Below are 18,219 nucleotides of genomic sequence, written 5' to 3'. Positions count from 1 at the left end.
TTTGGGGACATGTCTTTCCTAAGATTTTACCTCTGTCATGAAAGAGGTAACACCTCCCACACAGCAAATGAGATTACAGTTAAGTCTTAACACGGGGTTTTAGATACCTTAATTAAAATTACGTTAACAATGAGTAGAGTGGAATTTGCCAGTTCTCCAAGGGATGCAATGGATCAGCCTAATACCACATGCTCAATTTTGTGAAGTATCTATTTAAGAGGATAAATAAATCATAAATGGATTAGAGGGAGGGAAGAGCAGACCACAGGCAGCTGTACAGCACTTCTAATTCGACTGTCGTTACAGAAGCTTAAGAGCTGGGTGCTATCACTCCATCTGGTTTCTTCCCTTCTATTTTTTTGCCCCTCCACACCCACCCCAAACATTTTATCAAGGACCCATAAAGGCTACCAGACCAGTAACTGCCTTCCTGCCAAGTTCATAGACCCTTCCTGTTTTCACTCTTCGTTAATTAACATTATGTTCTAGACGCCTCCTTTTTGTTCATCAATTTATTCAATAAAATTGAGTTCCCAGCACAGGGCAGACACTGTGATGGTGAAGACTACAAAGTCCTGCCTTTATGGAGCTTATTTTCTAGTTGGGGAGAAAGGAATGAAATAAATTAAAAGATGGATATGTAATCGTGTAAGTTCTGTGAAGAAAACTAGCCCAGGGAAGAGGAGAATGACCTGGGCTCCTGTGTAATCTGAGCCCAGCTGCCTCTCTGGGCTCATTGTTCTCTTCCACACCCTCCTTTCTCCAGGCCTTTGACTTGTTGTTGATTTGTTTGTTGCCTCAACTTTTTCCTAGTCTTTCCTCAGACAATGCCCCCACCCTGAGTCAAACCTAGCTTGCCCCCCCTACACACCACTGCACTCGCTCTCACCACAGCCAACACTGACACTTCCTGTCCCCTTCCCCGCTGTTTCTCTCCTTAGCGCTCACCAGTCTACCATGCAACATACTGTGCTTACTCATCTTGTCGATCGTCTGGTTCCCCCACTAGAATGGAAGCACCGTGAAGACAGGGAGTAGTGCCTATTATTTTCCTGCTGTATCCCCAGTGTTGAGAATATTAACTGATACTCCTTACATGCATAGAATAAAAGGCAGTGAAAAAGCAAGTCAAGAAAATACATGTGTGTTGCTGGGGGTGGGGAGCAGTGGAGTCCGGGAATTATAAACAGCAAAAGGAAAGGCTATCAGGCAAAAATAAGCTCAGGGTTTTGGAGGCCAAGGAACATCAGGGTGACTGCAGTGGAAGAAGAGAAGGAATGTATAGTAGGCAGTGAGGACAGAAAGGAGGCCAGGACAGGTCATGGAGGGCCTTGGAGGGCACTAAATTTTGTTCTAAGGGTGAGCAGAAGCCACCGGAGGGTTCTGAGAAGAATGGTTAATCTGACTTACATATTTTGGATGGGATAAGCAGATTTTTAACTGTGGAGGCCAAAAGCAGCAATGCAATCATTTATAGGGCTATTGCTGTAGTCCTGATAAGAGATGGTGGTGAACTGGCCAGATGGGCAGCTGTGGAGGTAGTAGAACAGAGCATAATACATCTGAAGGTTGATTCAGCAAGACTGGCTGATGCATTGAGGGCAGGGTGTGAAAAAAGGAGAGAAATTCAGGTTTCAGCCTGAATAACTGAGCAATGGTACCATTTATTGAGATGGGGAAGCATAAAGTCCCTTGGAATTCTTCCTTTCTTGATTTTGATAACCCTCTGTGTCCCAACTCTTTCTGGGTAATTATTATTTTTCTGTCTACTCTCAATCCCTCAAAGAAAATTTCAGGGGATTAAATGACCACCTTTACAGAAACAATGGCTTTATTGGCATCATCAACCTTAACTTCTCATCTTTGCTCCAGTTATTTCCAACTGACTTCAGGACACTTACACTTGAATAGCTTGCTGGAACTTCAGATTCTCAGCCTCATCTTGGTCCACTTAGATTCCTCTGGTTAATTCCTCCTATGTAAAATAACTTTTTTGTTCCAGGTTGCCATTTCAAAACCATTGTCATTGTTTAATCTTCCATGCCCCTTCCCAAGTGGTGGTGTTTTTCCTTCAAAATGTTTCACTTTTCCTTGTCTTCTTATACCACAATCTCTAGGCAGCAGCATCCTGCTTGCTTTTTTGGTCTTTAGTTTCTTGTCTTTCCAGTACTGCTCCATTATCACATTTTTGTAACACAAGGAATGACTCTCCATGATGAAATGTTCCTTCTCAAAACTAGCCTACAGGTCCTGACTACTTACTCTCTCAAGTACAAACCCTTCCTAAGCTCTTCTCAAGGTGATTCTAAGATATCAGGAAATATTTTCAGTATATCTTAACTACATCCTCTGTAATAGCCAAAAGGTTCTCTTCAGATTCCCCTGTAAGCACGAGATAGACTTCTGCCTCCACACCTCTGCCCACACAGTTCTCTCTACCTGGAATACATCCTCTCCTTTTCTTATGTCTTTCCCTCTTAAGGCAAGTATAAGTCCTACTCTTCCCAAAATGTCTTTTTTTATTTACTCTAACACATACTGATTTCTCCCTTTCTCTGAAAAAGTATTAACAGTAAATTACAAACAATTTTTATTATTTTTAATTTTCAAGCATCATATCTATGGGACACAGATAAGACTGGGATCCTGTAGTGGCCTTGATCCCAGCTTAAAATTACCCTTAAACCATTACACAGCTCTATTTCACTTCTTTAATTGCTAGCTGCCTCACCTCTCTGCACACTTTCCCCTCCAGACTCTCCAATTCTGCAGCAATGAGCTTTTATCTGCCTGTGGGACCACCCCCTTTCCCCTCCCTCCCACTCCCTCACACCCCCATGGGGTCACTCTCTAGCTCTCCCCTTTCTTCTCAATTTTCATTCTTTACTCCCATCTCCTGGCCCACCCAAAGGCTGAATCTGCCCTCTTTAGAACTACAGAAGGTCCTTTTTAAAAAATGTTTTGCATAACACATTATTTTCATTCTATCACAAATCATCCCACTAATTTTCATAATAACCTTGAGAGCGGGTAATAATATTATTTCCCTTTTATAGATAAGAAAACCGAAAACCGTACGTTGATACAACTGACAAGCGGCATGGAGGTCTGAACATGAACCTGGGTCAATCTGCCAAAGTCCAAGAGCCTGTCTCCTTTCTGTAAAATAATGCTAGCTCATGGTTTTGTAAAACTGTCTTCCAATTTTTCTGCTCCTTTAGGGCAAAGATCATGTTTTGGGTCCTTTTTTTGTTTTGAGGGAGTTTTGGGGTGTCCTCCAAAATCTCTTAACATAGAATTGTTCAATACATGTCAGGAATTAGTACATGGTTGCTGAGCATTCACACAGCGGCACTTAAATATTTAGATTCATTATAAGGGGCTCATGAGTTTTTCCTTTAGGTCAGAGGCTTTATCACATATTGTCTTTGTGTCTGTAAGTCCATTAGTGAGCTGACGGATGATGCTGTGGAGGGTGAGTACAGACAATCTTTCCTCCAAGGCCCTTGGGGCAGCTCTGGGTTATACTTCATAAAGGGGCTGGCTCTGCCTGTGAAATTTCTGATCCTGTGGGCAACAATCGCAGGATTACACAGGTTCACACAGAGGCAACGGTACCATCACCAAGCAGGAAAACTGACAAAGAAGTGGCCTGCTTTTGAAATTAAGGCAACTTCAATCATCCGAAATCATGTTATTGTGATATCAACACCGTTTCCTATTTAAAAACATTTCTGCTAGGAGTCAGCAAACTTTTGTGTATTTAGGTTAAATGCAGCTGATTGAGGGACTGGCTATGCAGGCTATTTGCTTTCCTTTTTTTTTTTCACCTGCTTTTGGGTTACTGAGACATCTTTTCACTTTGTCATATGGTTCTGATGCCAAAACAGAGTACTTACAGTTGGTTTTGTTTGCTGGTGTTGGTTTTTGTATTTTATTTTATTTCATTTCATTTCATTTTTGGCTACCATAGCACATAAGCCTAGACACTGGAAACTCATTAGCTCTTCCAGACATTCCTCAGCTTTTATAACATAGCACGGAGGCCCTGTCAAAGACACCAGGGATTCAGAATGGGTTGATGCCTTTCTGAGCTGGCATCAGCCTCTTTTGAAAGTTGCCCCAAAGAGCTAACCATGCGTAATTGGTAAAGGACTTAGTTCATTCTGAGACAGGAAGAAGGTTCCATCAACTTATTCCTTTATTCATTGGTCTTGAGCCCAGAAAGTATCATGCTCTGGACAAGACACTGGAGGTTACACCTCCTTATTTATCAGAGTAAATCCCGGAGACTCCATTGCCAAGCTCTTAAAATTCAGCTGTCAATGGTGATCTGGCCACTGAGTTTTTAAAATGTCTGCAGATTAGCAAAATGAAATGAATCCAACTGCCAGTCTGTTTTGGGGGCCAGGTGTAAGGCAAAAAGATCTAAATGACCATAGAGGACAAAAGGGCTAAAGCTAATCCAACCAAAAAAGGTAGTATGGTTCCTGGTCATTGAACAGGAAGCTCTAACATAATTGAAAATAACCACACCCACAGATATTATTTCACAGTCTTGGCAATCTGGGTTTGCCTCTGATATTCTCAGAAGTAACTGAAAGAAAATTATTACAAAATATGGAAAAATAACAAAAAGTACTTAGGGAAAAGGTAGATGTTGCTTCATATTAGAGTCAGAAAACTAGCATAATGTCAGTTTGAAGTACATGCTCCACCAACATGAATAAAACACGCATGTGTGTAACAAAAAGTTAGTACTTTTATCACTCTGACTCAAGTCTCAGAAAATTATTCCTACTCAACTTTTCTAAGTTACTGTTGGCATTGGTAATTTCATCTCCCTGGTATCTCTGAATTTTGAAGCTTTCTTCAAATTGATCATTTGCTTGCCTGACCATCTGTTGTGGTTTGGCAAACTAATTTTCCCAGTTCCCTTTTAGAACAGATCCCCTAGGATGTCTATTCTGTGCAGTCGCTTCTAATATCTCAACTGGTGACATAACCTGAGACTGCTCACCTCTTTGACAAGATGCTTGGTAGTCTAGTCCCATTGCTTCATTTTTATTTTTATTGCTTCTGTTAAGCATAGTACAGTGACAGCTGATCAAACTGCATTACTTTGAGGGGCGCTGGGGTACTAGGGAGCTCATATGCCAAATTTTTGCCTGGAGTAAAGTTGAACTGCCAATTTATTATATAGCAGGGCACAGGAGTTTTTAATTGAACTTAGACAAATCCTTAATTACAACAGTACCACAGGGCACTGCTCCGGGAAAGCACAACTGTAGCAACCTTCACTCAGATGTTGATTCCCCTGACATCTTTAAGAGGTGATGTAAAAAGGATTCCTTCCCATCTGGGGTAAACTGGGACATATCTGAAATTTACACATGGGTTTGTAAATGCTTGAGACAGAAACAGTTCAGAATACACAGTATTTGTGAAAAGAGCAGGCAGGGTATGTGTTTTGAGCATGAAGGATGGGAAATAATAGGATTTTATGGAAATTAGGAGACACCAGTTCATTGGAGGGGTTGGTGGTGAGGTTACGACCACAACCGTACACTGGACTGATACTCTTGGGCAAGGAGAAGATGCTTCTTTCCAGGAATCAGCCCTGAGATGATGATCCTGATGACTACCATGTGACTCTAGGTTTATGGGAAAGAAAAGAGTCAGATCTTTTGCACACAAAAATTGGTGTTGTATAGGTCAGATTTAGGGTGGACAAGGTAAGAAATGGGATAAAGGGAAGTTAGCTTAATCTGGGCAAGAAGTGGGTGATGCCTCCATTTTTTTAACTGAATTCAAGACTCTTGGCTGGAGAATGCCCATGTATGAAACTATGGAAACCCGTCTAAGCCAAAATGCTGTTAATCAATGTAGTATTGATCTGTATCCTAAAATCCTCACCCCTTTTTGAGTACTCCAACCAACCCGGGTGGAGCGGGCTGGATGACCTGACGTGGGGTCCAGCAGATGGAGATGGACGCTAACAGGAGAAGTCACAATGAGGAGTGGTTACGACAGTGGGAGCTGACGTTGAACAGCTAGGGTTTGAGGTGTGATCCTGAGCAAGTTTATTATACTCCTCATCTGGGGATGAAAAGAGAACGTACCCTTCAGGTTATTAAGAGGATGGGATGAGATGAAGCACGTAAAGTACAGTACCTGAGTTTCATCACAGCCACACAGAGAAAGGAAAGGCCACCTCTACTAAAACACACATGCACACACACATGGTAGAATTTCAGAAAAATACAGTTTTGCAGGATCTGAGATAATACATCTGGATCACACTAGTTACCCTGAAATGGTGGAGGGCACGTAGCTGTGCTAACAAGATTGTGTAAAATGATGAAAGAAGTTAGCCGCAGTGCAGACTGATGGCTCATACATGTCTCCAGAGGTCCAACTGGGCGGCTGTCTAGGGTATTTTGAAGAGGATTAAGATATCTTAAAAAAAAAAAAACTCCTCATTATTTTCATGACAGTTTTTTAATCTCTAGAAAATGCCTGGAGTTTTAACTGAATCCCAGTTGGAGATTTCCACAGCTCCAAACGACACGCCAGCAAGGTCTTACCAAGAACACTCTCACTGCGACGGACTTCGAAAAGGGGTGGCCCACGCTGGCTGAAAGGTCTGGCATAAATTGATATCAAAAAGGAAAAAAACTGCACAGAAGTGCTCCAGCGAACTATGTGATCAGAAGCAATGGGAGATAAGGAAAATGAAGCCCAGCACCGCACGAAGGATGAGGGAGCACGTGAAATGTGACACACACAGGTTACAGACATTAAAAATGACTCAGAAGTAAGGATTATCCCCCTGGGGAAACAAAACAAAACAAAACAAAACAAAACAAAACAAAAGAATATGCTTTAAAAACAAAAAAAAAAGCCTCCAGAGAAGGTAGGCCTTGGAGAAAAAGGAATATAAAAGCACGCAGTCAAGAATCAGGGGGAGGAAGAAGTCAGGAAGACAGATCAAACTGTGGTAACCCTGAGCCACAGCAGATGAGGTGATTTTGGAGAATAAATGTTAATAAGGCTGAAAGAATCAACAGTGGTCAGATTTAGTATAAATCTGAGAAGCAATCAATACTCTTATCACTTCACTTGAAACTGCATGACTGTCACTACAAGAGCCAGAGTGAGGTGTGCCGGAAACTTGAAAGAGAGGGAAGTGAAGTTCGCGGATACGAAAAAGTCCTTTCAAAAGGGAGACTCACAGACACAAAAGAAAGAATGTGCTGCTCAAAATAGAGCTGTTCTCTGTGAAAGGCGAAAAAAATACACTTGTAAGAGCATAGGAGGCAAAGGATAAGGGTGCTGGGCAGGTGCCCTTTCAGTGTCACACGTGTGATTGGTAGCATCATCTCTGCCCTCCCGTCTGGGGGCATGGACACAGCAGGCTGCTTTCCCTGCAAGTCCTTTAAATATTCAGGCACACAGCTCACTAGCTCTGTGACGGGCCAGCCCAGGCAGATGGGCATAAAGGGAGAGAACACACAGCATCCCATCAGAATATGTCTTCCAATTGGACTGAGGCTGGATTTCTCTTTTTAATGGCTAAACTGCCGTTACGATACTATACAAGTCTCTTGAGTTCAAATAATGTGGAATCATTCCTGTGAGATGGACTTTCTTTGGTGTGCTGAACATGTATTCTGGAACCTATTACTGGGCTCCAGTAAACTCACCAAAGTAATAAGAACTCCCTAACTGTGGCGGGGGTGGGAGAGCCAATTACTCCTCCTTAAGTGATAATCTTTTGCAGCCCTGCACACCCTCCTCCTTTGAATTTGACAGGCACAGGATCAGAATTAAAGCACATGGTACACACACATTCACACAAGTACTACAGTTAGAAGATAACTGGGGAGGAGTCCCAGGGTTAAGAACAATTTTTTTTTTTTGGTTTCTGAGTTTAAGAAAGTACAGACAGACAAGCATTCAGAAGCAATGATTTTCTACTTAAATTACTGCAACTACAGCCAAACAGAAAAGCTGATGTGCATCTCTGGATAATGTATATGTATCCAAATTAATTAGACACCATGAGTTTGAAAACAGACTTCCTGCTAGGATCACAGGGATACAAATAAATCATTCCACATACACTCACAAGTAACATCAGAACTTGAGAAATATTACATAAAAAGAACAATTTTAATATAAATGTCATACCTAATTTGTGAAAAAGCACTTGCTAAAAGCTGCATGCAAAGCTTAGAGAGGTGACAAAGCAATGGCTGCATGAAAAACCCGCAGATTCTGCAAAGCAGGTGGTGACTAGTAATATTCACAAGTATAGTTATACCACACTTAGCTTCAAAGAGGTAAAGAGGTTGTGTTATTTACACACTAGTTGTAGTCTTCTTTTCTGGCCTCTGATTATATTTTGAGCCTTTTCCTTTTGAAAATATGTAGGTGTTCCCTTTCTTCACATCCTGGATTTAACTGTTCCTTACTGTCAGTATGAAGGGGTTTTCTCTTCTGTTCCCATTCAAAAATCATTTCTAGAGCTTTTCAACATCCCTTCTTAAAACAATTATAATTATTGATGAAATGACATGATGCCTGGGGGTAATGGGGTTGGGGTAGGGATACAGATGAACCAAGACCAGCCGTGAGCTGATAATTGCTGGAGCTGGGAAATGGGCACATAGTGGGTGGGTGATTGTCCTATGTCTGAAATTTTCCATAATGAAAATTTTTTAAAATAAAACTTTCATTATTGTTATATCATGAACCTTGTGATAATGTTTTTCTGCTAAAGGGCACACAAATTAGGCTAAAGTCAGAAGATATTCTGTTCCTTACTGGCTTATTTGTAATTGAAACTTAATCCATAATTCTAAGATGCATTTTGAAGTAACTTACCTAAAGATATGTACAATGAGGTGGGCCTTTTTCTAAGTACTCCCACTTATATTATCATGTCAAACAGTAACAACCATCTAGGCAACTACACGCATTCTCATTTAAAGTTTAGTTATAAGCTTCTTGGCAATCAAGATACAAAGAGAACTACAGTGAGGAATAAAATTCATATTCTGATAAAAGAAAACATCAAATAGACTTTTTTCCTGACACTAAATTCTAATGTTCAAAGGAACCTTTTCATTATAACATAAAGGGCACTCTGTAACAAAATGGACAGTGTCTTTAATGTGGCTTCACAGATGAAGTGTTTGTCACACAGATAGTCCTTGAGTCAATTCTTCCTGTACACCAAAGCCTTTTACCCTTGGCTCAGTAAGGGAAAGCAGCTCTGCTGGGGTCCGTAGTAGACCAGTCCAGATACGCAGGTTTTTGATATTGACTACCAAGTTCGAATCAGAGATACAGAATCCAGAGAACTAAATGGAAAGTATGTCTATATTTCTTGAAAAGACTTCTCTCAGCAGGGCTTTTGGCAGTGGCCTAATTTAAGTCAGTTTAGAATTACAGTTTCTGGTGAGAATCCATACTATGAATATAGAAAGGTCCATATGCTTTGGATTTGAGTATGCAGGTTTAGAGATGACCTTCAAGTTACATATACATAAATTATATAAGTTAACATAATATTAAAGCTTTCTCACCCTGATAACTCAAATGAAGAGCATTGTGGCCCGGTGAGGAGGCATCAGTCCCAGTTGTATTCTTACTAGTTTGCATAACCTTGGGCAAGTAACTAACTTTTCTAAGTCTTGTTTCTTCACCTAAAAACTAGGTTACTCAATTAAATGTTTCAGTTACTCTGAGGCACTCATGTGAAATACCTCTTGGATTCCTTTAATCTTTACGAATATAAATAAATTTCAATGTGTCATTTAGTCAGTAAAATTTATCTAACCTGGATTATATCCAAATTGCTGTTGCCAGTTTCAACTTCAATCAAAACCTTACATTTCTGCACAGGGTTTTGACTCTGTTTCCTCTTCATTTCCCAAGAAGAGGCCTGGAGCAAGGTGTTAACAAAAAATGTACAAGGATTAGTAGCAATCAATGGTACACATTAAACCACCTTCACTCTTCCCTTCACTCAGCCTCTATTAACTGCTGACTTCTGTAGGATACTCAGAAGAAATTCAATTTCTGATCTTTCCCCTCAAGAAGTATATGACTTAGATATGCACATGTAAAGGTTAAATAACAATATAAAACAATAACAAAATAATATCAAACATTTTACCAAACATTTCAAGGAGGGTTACCACCTATCCTTCCGAAAATATTCCAAAAATTGCAGAGGAAGAAACAGTTCTGAACTCCTCCTATGAGGCTAACATCACCCAGATACCAAAATCAGATAAAGATAATGCACAAAAAAAAAAGAAAAAGAAAAGAAAATTACGGGCCAATATCACTGATGAAGATAGATGCAAAAAATCCTCAACAAAATACTAGCAAACCAACTACAACAATGCATTAAAAGGCTCATATACCATGCTCAAGTGGGATTTACCCCAGGGGTGCAAGGATTTTTCGATATCTGCAAATCAATCAATGTGACACACCACATTAACAAACTGAAGAGTAAAAACCATATGATCATCTCAATAGATGCAGAAAAAGCTTTTGATAAAATTTAACATCCATTTATGATAAAAACCCTCCAGAAAGTGGGCATACAGGGAACACACCTCATTATAATAAAGGCCATAGATGACAAACCCACAGTTAATATCATATTCAACAGTGAAAAGCTGAAAGTATTTCCTCTGAGATCAGGAACAAGACAAGGATGCCCACTCTCGCTACTTTTATTTAACATAGTTCTGGAAGTCCTAGCCACAGCCATCAGAGAAGAAAAATAAATAAAAAGAATCCAAATTGGAAAAGAAATTAAATTCTCACTATTTACAGATGACATGATATTATACGTAGAAAATCCTAAAGACATTACCAGAAAACTACTAGAGCTCATCAATGAATTTGGTAAAATTGCAGGATACAAAATCAATATAAAGAAATATGTTGCATTTCTATACACTAATAATGAACTATCAGAAAGAGACATTAAGGAAATAATCGTATTTACCATCACATCAAAAAGAATAAAATACCTAGGAATAAACCTACCTAAGGAGGCAAAAGATCTATACTCTGAAAACTGTAAGACACTGATGAAAGAAAATGAAGACAACACAGATGGAAAGATACACTGTGTTCTTGGGTTGGAAGAATTAATATTGTTAAAATGACCATACTACCCAAGGCAATCTACAGATTCAATGTAATCCTTATTAAAGTATCAATGGCAATTTTCATAGGCCTAGAACAAATCATTTTAAAATCTGTATGGGAACACAAAAGACCCTGAGTAGACAAAACAACCATGAAAAAGAAGAACAGAGCTAGAGGAATCACACTCCCACACTTCAGACTATACTACAAAGCTACAATCATCAAAGCAGAATGGTACTGGCACAAAAAGAGACACAAAGATCTATGGAACAGAAAAGAGAACCCAGAAATAAAGCCATGCTTTTATGGTTAATTAATCTATGACAAAGGAAGCAAGAATATACAATGGAAAAAAGACAGTCCCTTCAATGAATGGTGCTGGGAAAACTGGACAGTTACATATAAGAGAATGAAATTAGAACATTCTCTAACACCATATACAAAAATAAACTCCAAATGGATTAAAGACTTAAATGCAGTCATTTTTTGATATTGAAAAGATATCTTCAAGTTGAAAAGGTCAGAAACCCCTGGAATGAAAAATCTGTGATACAGGGAAAGAACTCCTTTGATTGGAATGGCTAGAGGTAGACTCTTAAATTCTTGAAGGCAAAAACTGTGTCTTATTTATCTCTGAGTCCACAGTACCTGGATCAGAGTAATCCTTAATTTACATTTGTTGCTAAAATGAATTAATCAAGTAAACTGAGGGAAAATTCACAGGAATTCAAAGTTGCAGATGTAGGAAAAATAGATGTATTATTTTTATGGGGAGTCCCATCTTCAGGAAATGGGAGGGTGGTTAGAACAAAAAAGTAGAATTTTCTGAGAAGTTCAAGGATGCAATAACACTTCTCTAAGAAGAATCATTAATTAATTAATTACCTGTATTAATAGAGCTGAATTGTGGTACATATAAACTAAAACAGTGGCTAATTCCAGACCCATTTTTATCAAGCTTTTGGAGCACACGATAAGGTTTAGTCTACCTTCCTAATTCCATTTCTTTAGGCTAATATTAAAAATAATCACATTTCCTGCACCTCCACTGTCTGGTACAGGGAATGCCTAGTGTTGCGTTCATTGGATAGAAGACTAGAAATGTATGGCAAATAATCCTCAAGTACTCAAATGCTGTTTGAATTGAAGTTTAAACCTGATTAAATTCATTTTCAAGTGCTTATCAAGAATTTCACAGTCTTCTGATCTATCCACCTCACTTCTAGATTTTAAGTATAGATTATCTTCTGAGGTAAAACTTATCTTTCTAAGAGCTAATGTACAACCTTTTCCATTTCTTTACCTTCCACTTGCTAATCAACTTCCAATCTGGTTTCTATTCTCTCCAGTCCAGTAACAATAATAAAATTCTTCCTGTGATCTTCTATTGCCGCTAAGTTATTAAGTCAATGGAGCGTTTTTAGAACTTTAGCCTGCTGAGTTAGCCCCTCAACAGAATTCAGGCTCTCTGACCATCTCACTTTGAATTGCCTTCTTTCCCTCATGCTTTAGTGATAAGACAAATTCCTGTCCTTTCTTCTTCCTACTCTGGTCATTCCTTCACAATCACTTGTACATACCTACCCTTCAACAGCTAGCCATAAATGCTGAAATCCATCAGTTTCTGTCTAGTACTTTTCTTCTTTCCCTTTCACCTTAGTTGACATGTTCTCCTGAAAGTCTCAGACTGAGGAAGCTGAACTCATGGTCCTGCCCACAAGCCCAGTCACCTTCTAGGATTCCCTAATTCAATGAATGGAATAACCATCCATCTAGGAGCAAGAGTCAGAAATCCTGTAGTCATTCTTGCCACTTTCCTCTGCTTCACCTTCCACACCCAATATATCCCCAAACCAGTGTTCCCTTCTCAAGGTAAACACAAGGAACAAACATATCCTCTTCTCTCCACCCTAAATGAGCACCCTCGCCCACACCACCATTATTTCCCCACAAGGCCGCTGCAAGAGCCTTTTAATTGCTCTGCCCACATTCATGCTGCTCTCTAGTCCATCTTCCATACTCAACCAAAGCAATATTTTCCAAAGGAAAATCTGGACATGTCACTTCCCTACTTAAAACCCTGCAGTGGTTTCCTGCTGCTTTCAGGATAAATACAAAATCCCTTCTCAAAGCCTATATGCCTGCAAGGTTTTGGTCACTCCCTGCTCATCTCACATCACAGTCCCTTTCCAGCTCTCTGCCCCATCATAGCTTACTTGTCTTCTTAAGGTACTTTGTGTTTCATGTATCCTTGTTAGCAAATGATGTTTGCATTGCTTGGAAATGCTCTTCCTCCTTTTATCCATTTAGTTGAAATTCAATCCTAAAAGTTCTGTCATCACTTTTTCAGGGAAGACTTACCTATCCTCCTAGAGTCAAATCCCTTATTATAAGTATTCATGCTATTATGTCATAAAAACTGCCACAGTAGCAGTTCACATTTGTCTGTATGATCGTTGGATTATCTGTCTCCATCACTAGACTGTAAGTTCAATGGGGGATGGGACCATATGTGGTTTTGTTCACAGTTAAATCCCCTGTAGCTGACTGGCATACTGAATGGCACATTATATACACACATACATACACACACACACACACACACACACACACTAAGTACATCTCCATGTTTAAAGTCTAAAATATGTTATTCTAACACCCAGGGCTCACTTCAACTTTTCAATCACTTGTATGTTTCTGGAGCATGCAACCTACCTATAAAATAAGCCTACAAATCTCAAATTTTGAATTGCATAGTTAATGAATAGAAATAAAGGTTAAAGGAGATATAACTACAAAACTACAACAACTACTTTTTATATAATAAGCATACCAGTTTTTAGACACAGTAAAAGTTGAATAAATGTCTGCCTAACAGGGAATTTGTACATTCAAACATGATATACAACTCAAAGTAAAATTCTGAAGATTATAGACAGATTCAGCTTGGCTTCTACAGTCTCAAAAAAGACTTAGGGCCAAAACTTCAAAATTATAGGGAACTGGATTTCAAATATTTTAAGAAAATGAGTTACCCAAAAATGAAATAGAAAAGGCTGCCTTAGGAGGTAATGAGTCCCCATCACTAAAGATTTTCAAGAATCTATGCACTATTTTCCAAAGATATTACAAAGGAATGTGTGAGACATTTCTGTAATGGAACTATTATTCAGAATAATTCCTTCTGAAAGAACCATGTCTAAAATCTTGTCTCCCACCACGCTTAACACAGTGTCTTATGCAGAGCAGAAGTTCAGCAAATTCTTGCTAAACTTATTTTATTGCTTTCAGAGCCTATGGCAACTCATCTGAATATTTCCCATGGTGTCCCATATTCCCCCTTTAAGGGTGAATTTAACTTCTGGAAACAGTAAAAAGATATCAGAAGTCAAATCTGACGAACAAGGCAGATAAACTAGGCAATAAATTTTGGCTTATAAAAGATATAAAATGGCAGTGAGATAATATCTGTAATCATTTAACACTGAATCTGGCACAGGGGAAACGCCCACTCAGTTAGGTATTGTAATTGTTATATACTGAATCAAGAGCAGATTCTCAAAGAGGAATTAAATAAAGGTAACATTGTAAGAATTAATCTGTAGTGATTCTTAAAAAAGAAAAACAAACAAACTCATTTGGATACATGGAAATCCTAGGATGGCACATTTGTTAAAATCAAGCTCGGCACTTAGTTATATATCAACATTACATCTCATTTTTCAAGAACTTTGACTACAGGGATAACTACCTATGTAGAATTTGACTAAGCATTTTTGCTACAAAGCAAAATCCTCAAGGTTACATATTTATCCTATATGAATATTTCTCTCTTAAGTATAGATTAATATTCTCTTCCCATCCAGGTGTTTCTGAGGAGCTCTTCAATGCTGATACTAGCAATCTGACTTTTCCTCCAAAAGAGAGAATATAGAAAAAAAAATACAGAAATTGGGACCTTGTAAGATTACAATGTGTACGCTATAATCAGAGTGCTTTGAAAATGGGAAAATGGAGCAAAATCTTTACTAAATGCTACTTCCAGAAAAGTGAATTACTACAAATTTTGTGAATAAGGAAAAAAAAAACCACCACCTGGGATCTCTCAGCTAGGCTGACATTTTCTAGCAGGGTTGCTGCATGTCTCTGCTGTTGAGGCTTCACTCTCTTCTGCATAGACTTCATCGTGATTTTAGTCTCTGAAATACATTCTACGTTGGAGTCCGACTCCTCTGTGTTATTTTTCCAGCCTCCACTGCTGACTGAAAGCTCAAAGGATGAAAGAGACTCATGCTTCAAGTCCTCACCAGAAGGCCTGATTCTCTGAATTTTCTTATTTCCCTTAAATAACAAAGAACAGGTCTTATATTTTGGGTAGCTGGCTTATTTATAATTAATTACCATTTCCTTTATAATCTTATGACATTAGGTGATATTTATTACTAATAAAATTTTTAAAAATCAGAAGCTTAGAAAATAGACTTTGGCAAATGTATACTGCTATAATGGCTTGTTTAGAATTTGATTTAGCAAAGCTAGGCTGAGAGTCAAGAAACCTTCTGATTTTGAGGATGGATGCAAAAGACCCCAAACTGAGTAAAATACACTGTGCTTCCTGACTCCCCTGCTCCAACAGAGATTTTCTTGCTTTTGGAGCCTTGGTGCATATATATCAATAATCTATTCATCTAAAGTTTGGCTGGATTTATCAATGCCATCATTTGCCTCTTAAGAAATGTGAGTAACTAAAACTGTAAAGAGTTTTCCATAATTTTTCTGGTGTGTGATTAGTCTAACTCTAAAGTTTCAAAAAAATTAAATTTTAGATAGTAACAGACATTTGAGGAATATACTGTAATATGACATTTGGCAAGCACAAAAACAATGTAGGAATTACATATACAACATATTTCTAGGCAAATATATACCCACAGACTCACACAGATGCACATCCTTCCTCTTTCTGATTTTATATATATAATTTTATGTAATACATAAATATACATTTTTTGTATATCTTGAACTATATTGAAAAGAATATATTGGAAAAATACATTAAAATAATTATATTTTAAATGGTCATCTCCAGTCAGTAAGACAATAGGTGATTTAAATTTTCTTATTTATATTTTTATTTTCTAAGTTTCCCCTAATAAACATGTATTACTCTAGCAAGAAAAGAAATAATGACAGTGAAAAAATACCTATCAGTGCTTCACTTTAAACCATGATAACATTCGGCCCTCGATAAGTCTCCTTCACATGGGAAATGTCACAAATGGTTCAATCCCACTTGAATTACTCACCTTAGGTGCTGAAGTTTGGCAGGTGGTAGTGAACTCAGTGATCCTACTTGTTGGTATAAACTGAGGCTATCGTGGAAAAAATCATTAGACAAATGTAAGTAAAAAAACTTTTGACTGGCATAGTATAATAATTCGATATTCTTCATTTCTTAAAGTGCCAAGATCGCATTCATTATTAAGGGGTCTCTGAGTTTAGATACACAGCACTGATGTATAATTAGTAGTGGCAGTACAAGAGAATCCAATGAAGCATTACAGATCAAATGCCCTACGAGCAATATAAAGGTGTCATTGTACCAAACACTGTCTCCACAGCCCTTGTTTCCCCTCTCTGGAGAATCTTTTTCTTTATTTGCAGGTCCCAGTATCTGGAATAAATCTTGACCTTTAGCAACAGCTCTGTATAGTTCAGAGCTCTGGGTCTGAGCTTCAGGAGGCTTTTGAGGGTAGACTGGCCTCATCTGTGTCCCTAACAACTGTGATGCTGTCTTACCCTAAACATCCAGCTCCTGCCCTGTACTCAAAGGCATAGCTAGAGAGAGAAAGTATTTGCTTTTCCCCAAAACAGAAGTGCCTTTAAGATAATATTTTGATGAGATAATTGTTACACTAAATGATGAGATGTTAACGAAATATTCAAAGAGAAAATAAAGAGTAATGTGGGCCCTGCACCCCAGATCCAGGATCACTCCCCTTGGAATGAGACCCCACTTAGGGGTCCACTTGCACCTCCTTTTTGGTGCACCCACTTTCTTTTACTGTGACACAGACACCATCATGGTATCCAGCTCAGTGTCCAGATTCTTTAGGACAGAAAATTTACCTCACTCTTGTAAGTACCCTAATCCCCAAATTGGAGTCCTGACTCTGATTCAGGGCTGGATCTGCTGAAAAATTTTCCAGTGTGGATGGACTCCAGAGATGTTGAAATGGTGCCTTTTCCTCCGTCCTGAGATCCAAATAAATACCCATTGGTGGCATCTTATAAACTGTAGGTACCCTTAAGGCAACCCTTCCGAAACTGAATTATTTCACCTCTGTACCTGTACCCATCCCCAACCTGTACTTCCTCTTGCAGTCCCTCTTTTGACGAGTAACACCACCAAACACCCGGACATCCAAGATAGGCTGTCCTTGGCCAACAATCACTCTCAGTCCCCTCACCCTATCAGTGACCAAATCTTGTGGATTTTTCCACAGGTCTGCACTAGCCTCAAGTCACCATCCTGTTTCAATGACTTTATCATCTTTTGCTTAAACTATTTTCTATAACCTCATTTTCTTGCTTCTAGTTCAGAGACTTCTCTATATATCTGTGTCATGATCACTTTCTACATAATGTTACTCCCTGCATTAAAATAAGGAAGACAAGAGAGAAGAAGTGGGGGAAAAGAGAAGAGGGGAGGGGGCATTCTCAAAATTGGACGCATGTGATTAGAATCACCTAGTAAGCCTTTAAGAAAAACTCTTGATGCCAAGTCTACACCCTGAAATTCTAATTTAATTATGTGGGGATGTGGGCCTGGCATCAGCAGTTTCTAAAGCTCTCCAGGTGATTTTAATATGCAGTCAGGATTGAGAAGGACTAGCTTAGAAGATAGTTTTCTGTGTGTAGCACCTACCACATGATGCAGCACACAACCAACATTCAATTCAAGTTTATTAAACGTAGCCAAACAGTACCTAGCATGACATACAAGCAGCTCTCAAATGGCTGCACCTAAACTCTCTA

At 38.8% G+C, this 18,219-nt stretch overlaps 1 protein-coding gene across 1 annotated transcript in view; it reads right to left on the bottom strand.

Annotated features, from left to right (window-relative positions):
• The window catches only part of MORC1 (MORC family CW-type zinc finger 1), a 144,057-nt gene that overhangs the window by 27,494 nt on the left and 98,344 nt on the right, over window positions 1-18,219 (bottom strand). Inside the window, 3 exon segments of the mRNA XM_072965611.1 lie at window positions 9,848-9,952; window positions 15,277-15,522; window positions 16,488-16,553. Of these exon segments, the coding sequence (XP_072821712.1) occupies window positions 9,848-9,952; window positions 15,277-15,522; window positions 16,488-16,553 (417 nt within the window).

Source organism: Vicugna pacos, chromosome 1 (genome assembly GCF_048564905.1).
Source record: "Vicugna pacos chromosome 1, VicPac4, whole genome shotgun sequence".
Lineage (NCBI taxonomy): Eukaryota > Metazoa > Chordata > Mammalia > Artiodactyla > Camelidae > Vicugna > Vicugna pacos.
Note: the sequence above shows the minus strand (reverse complement) of the source record. Positions and strands in the feature narration are given on the sequence as shown.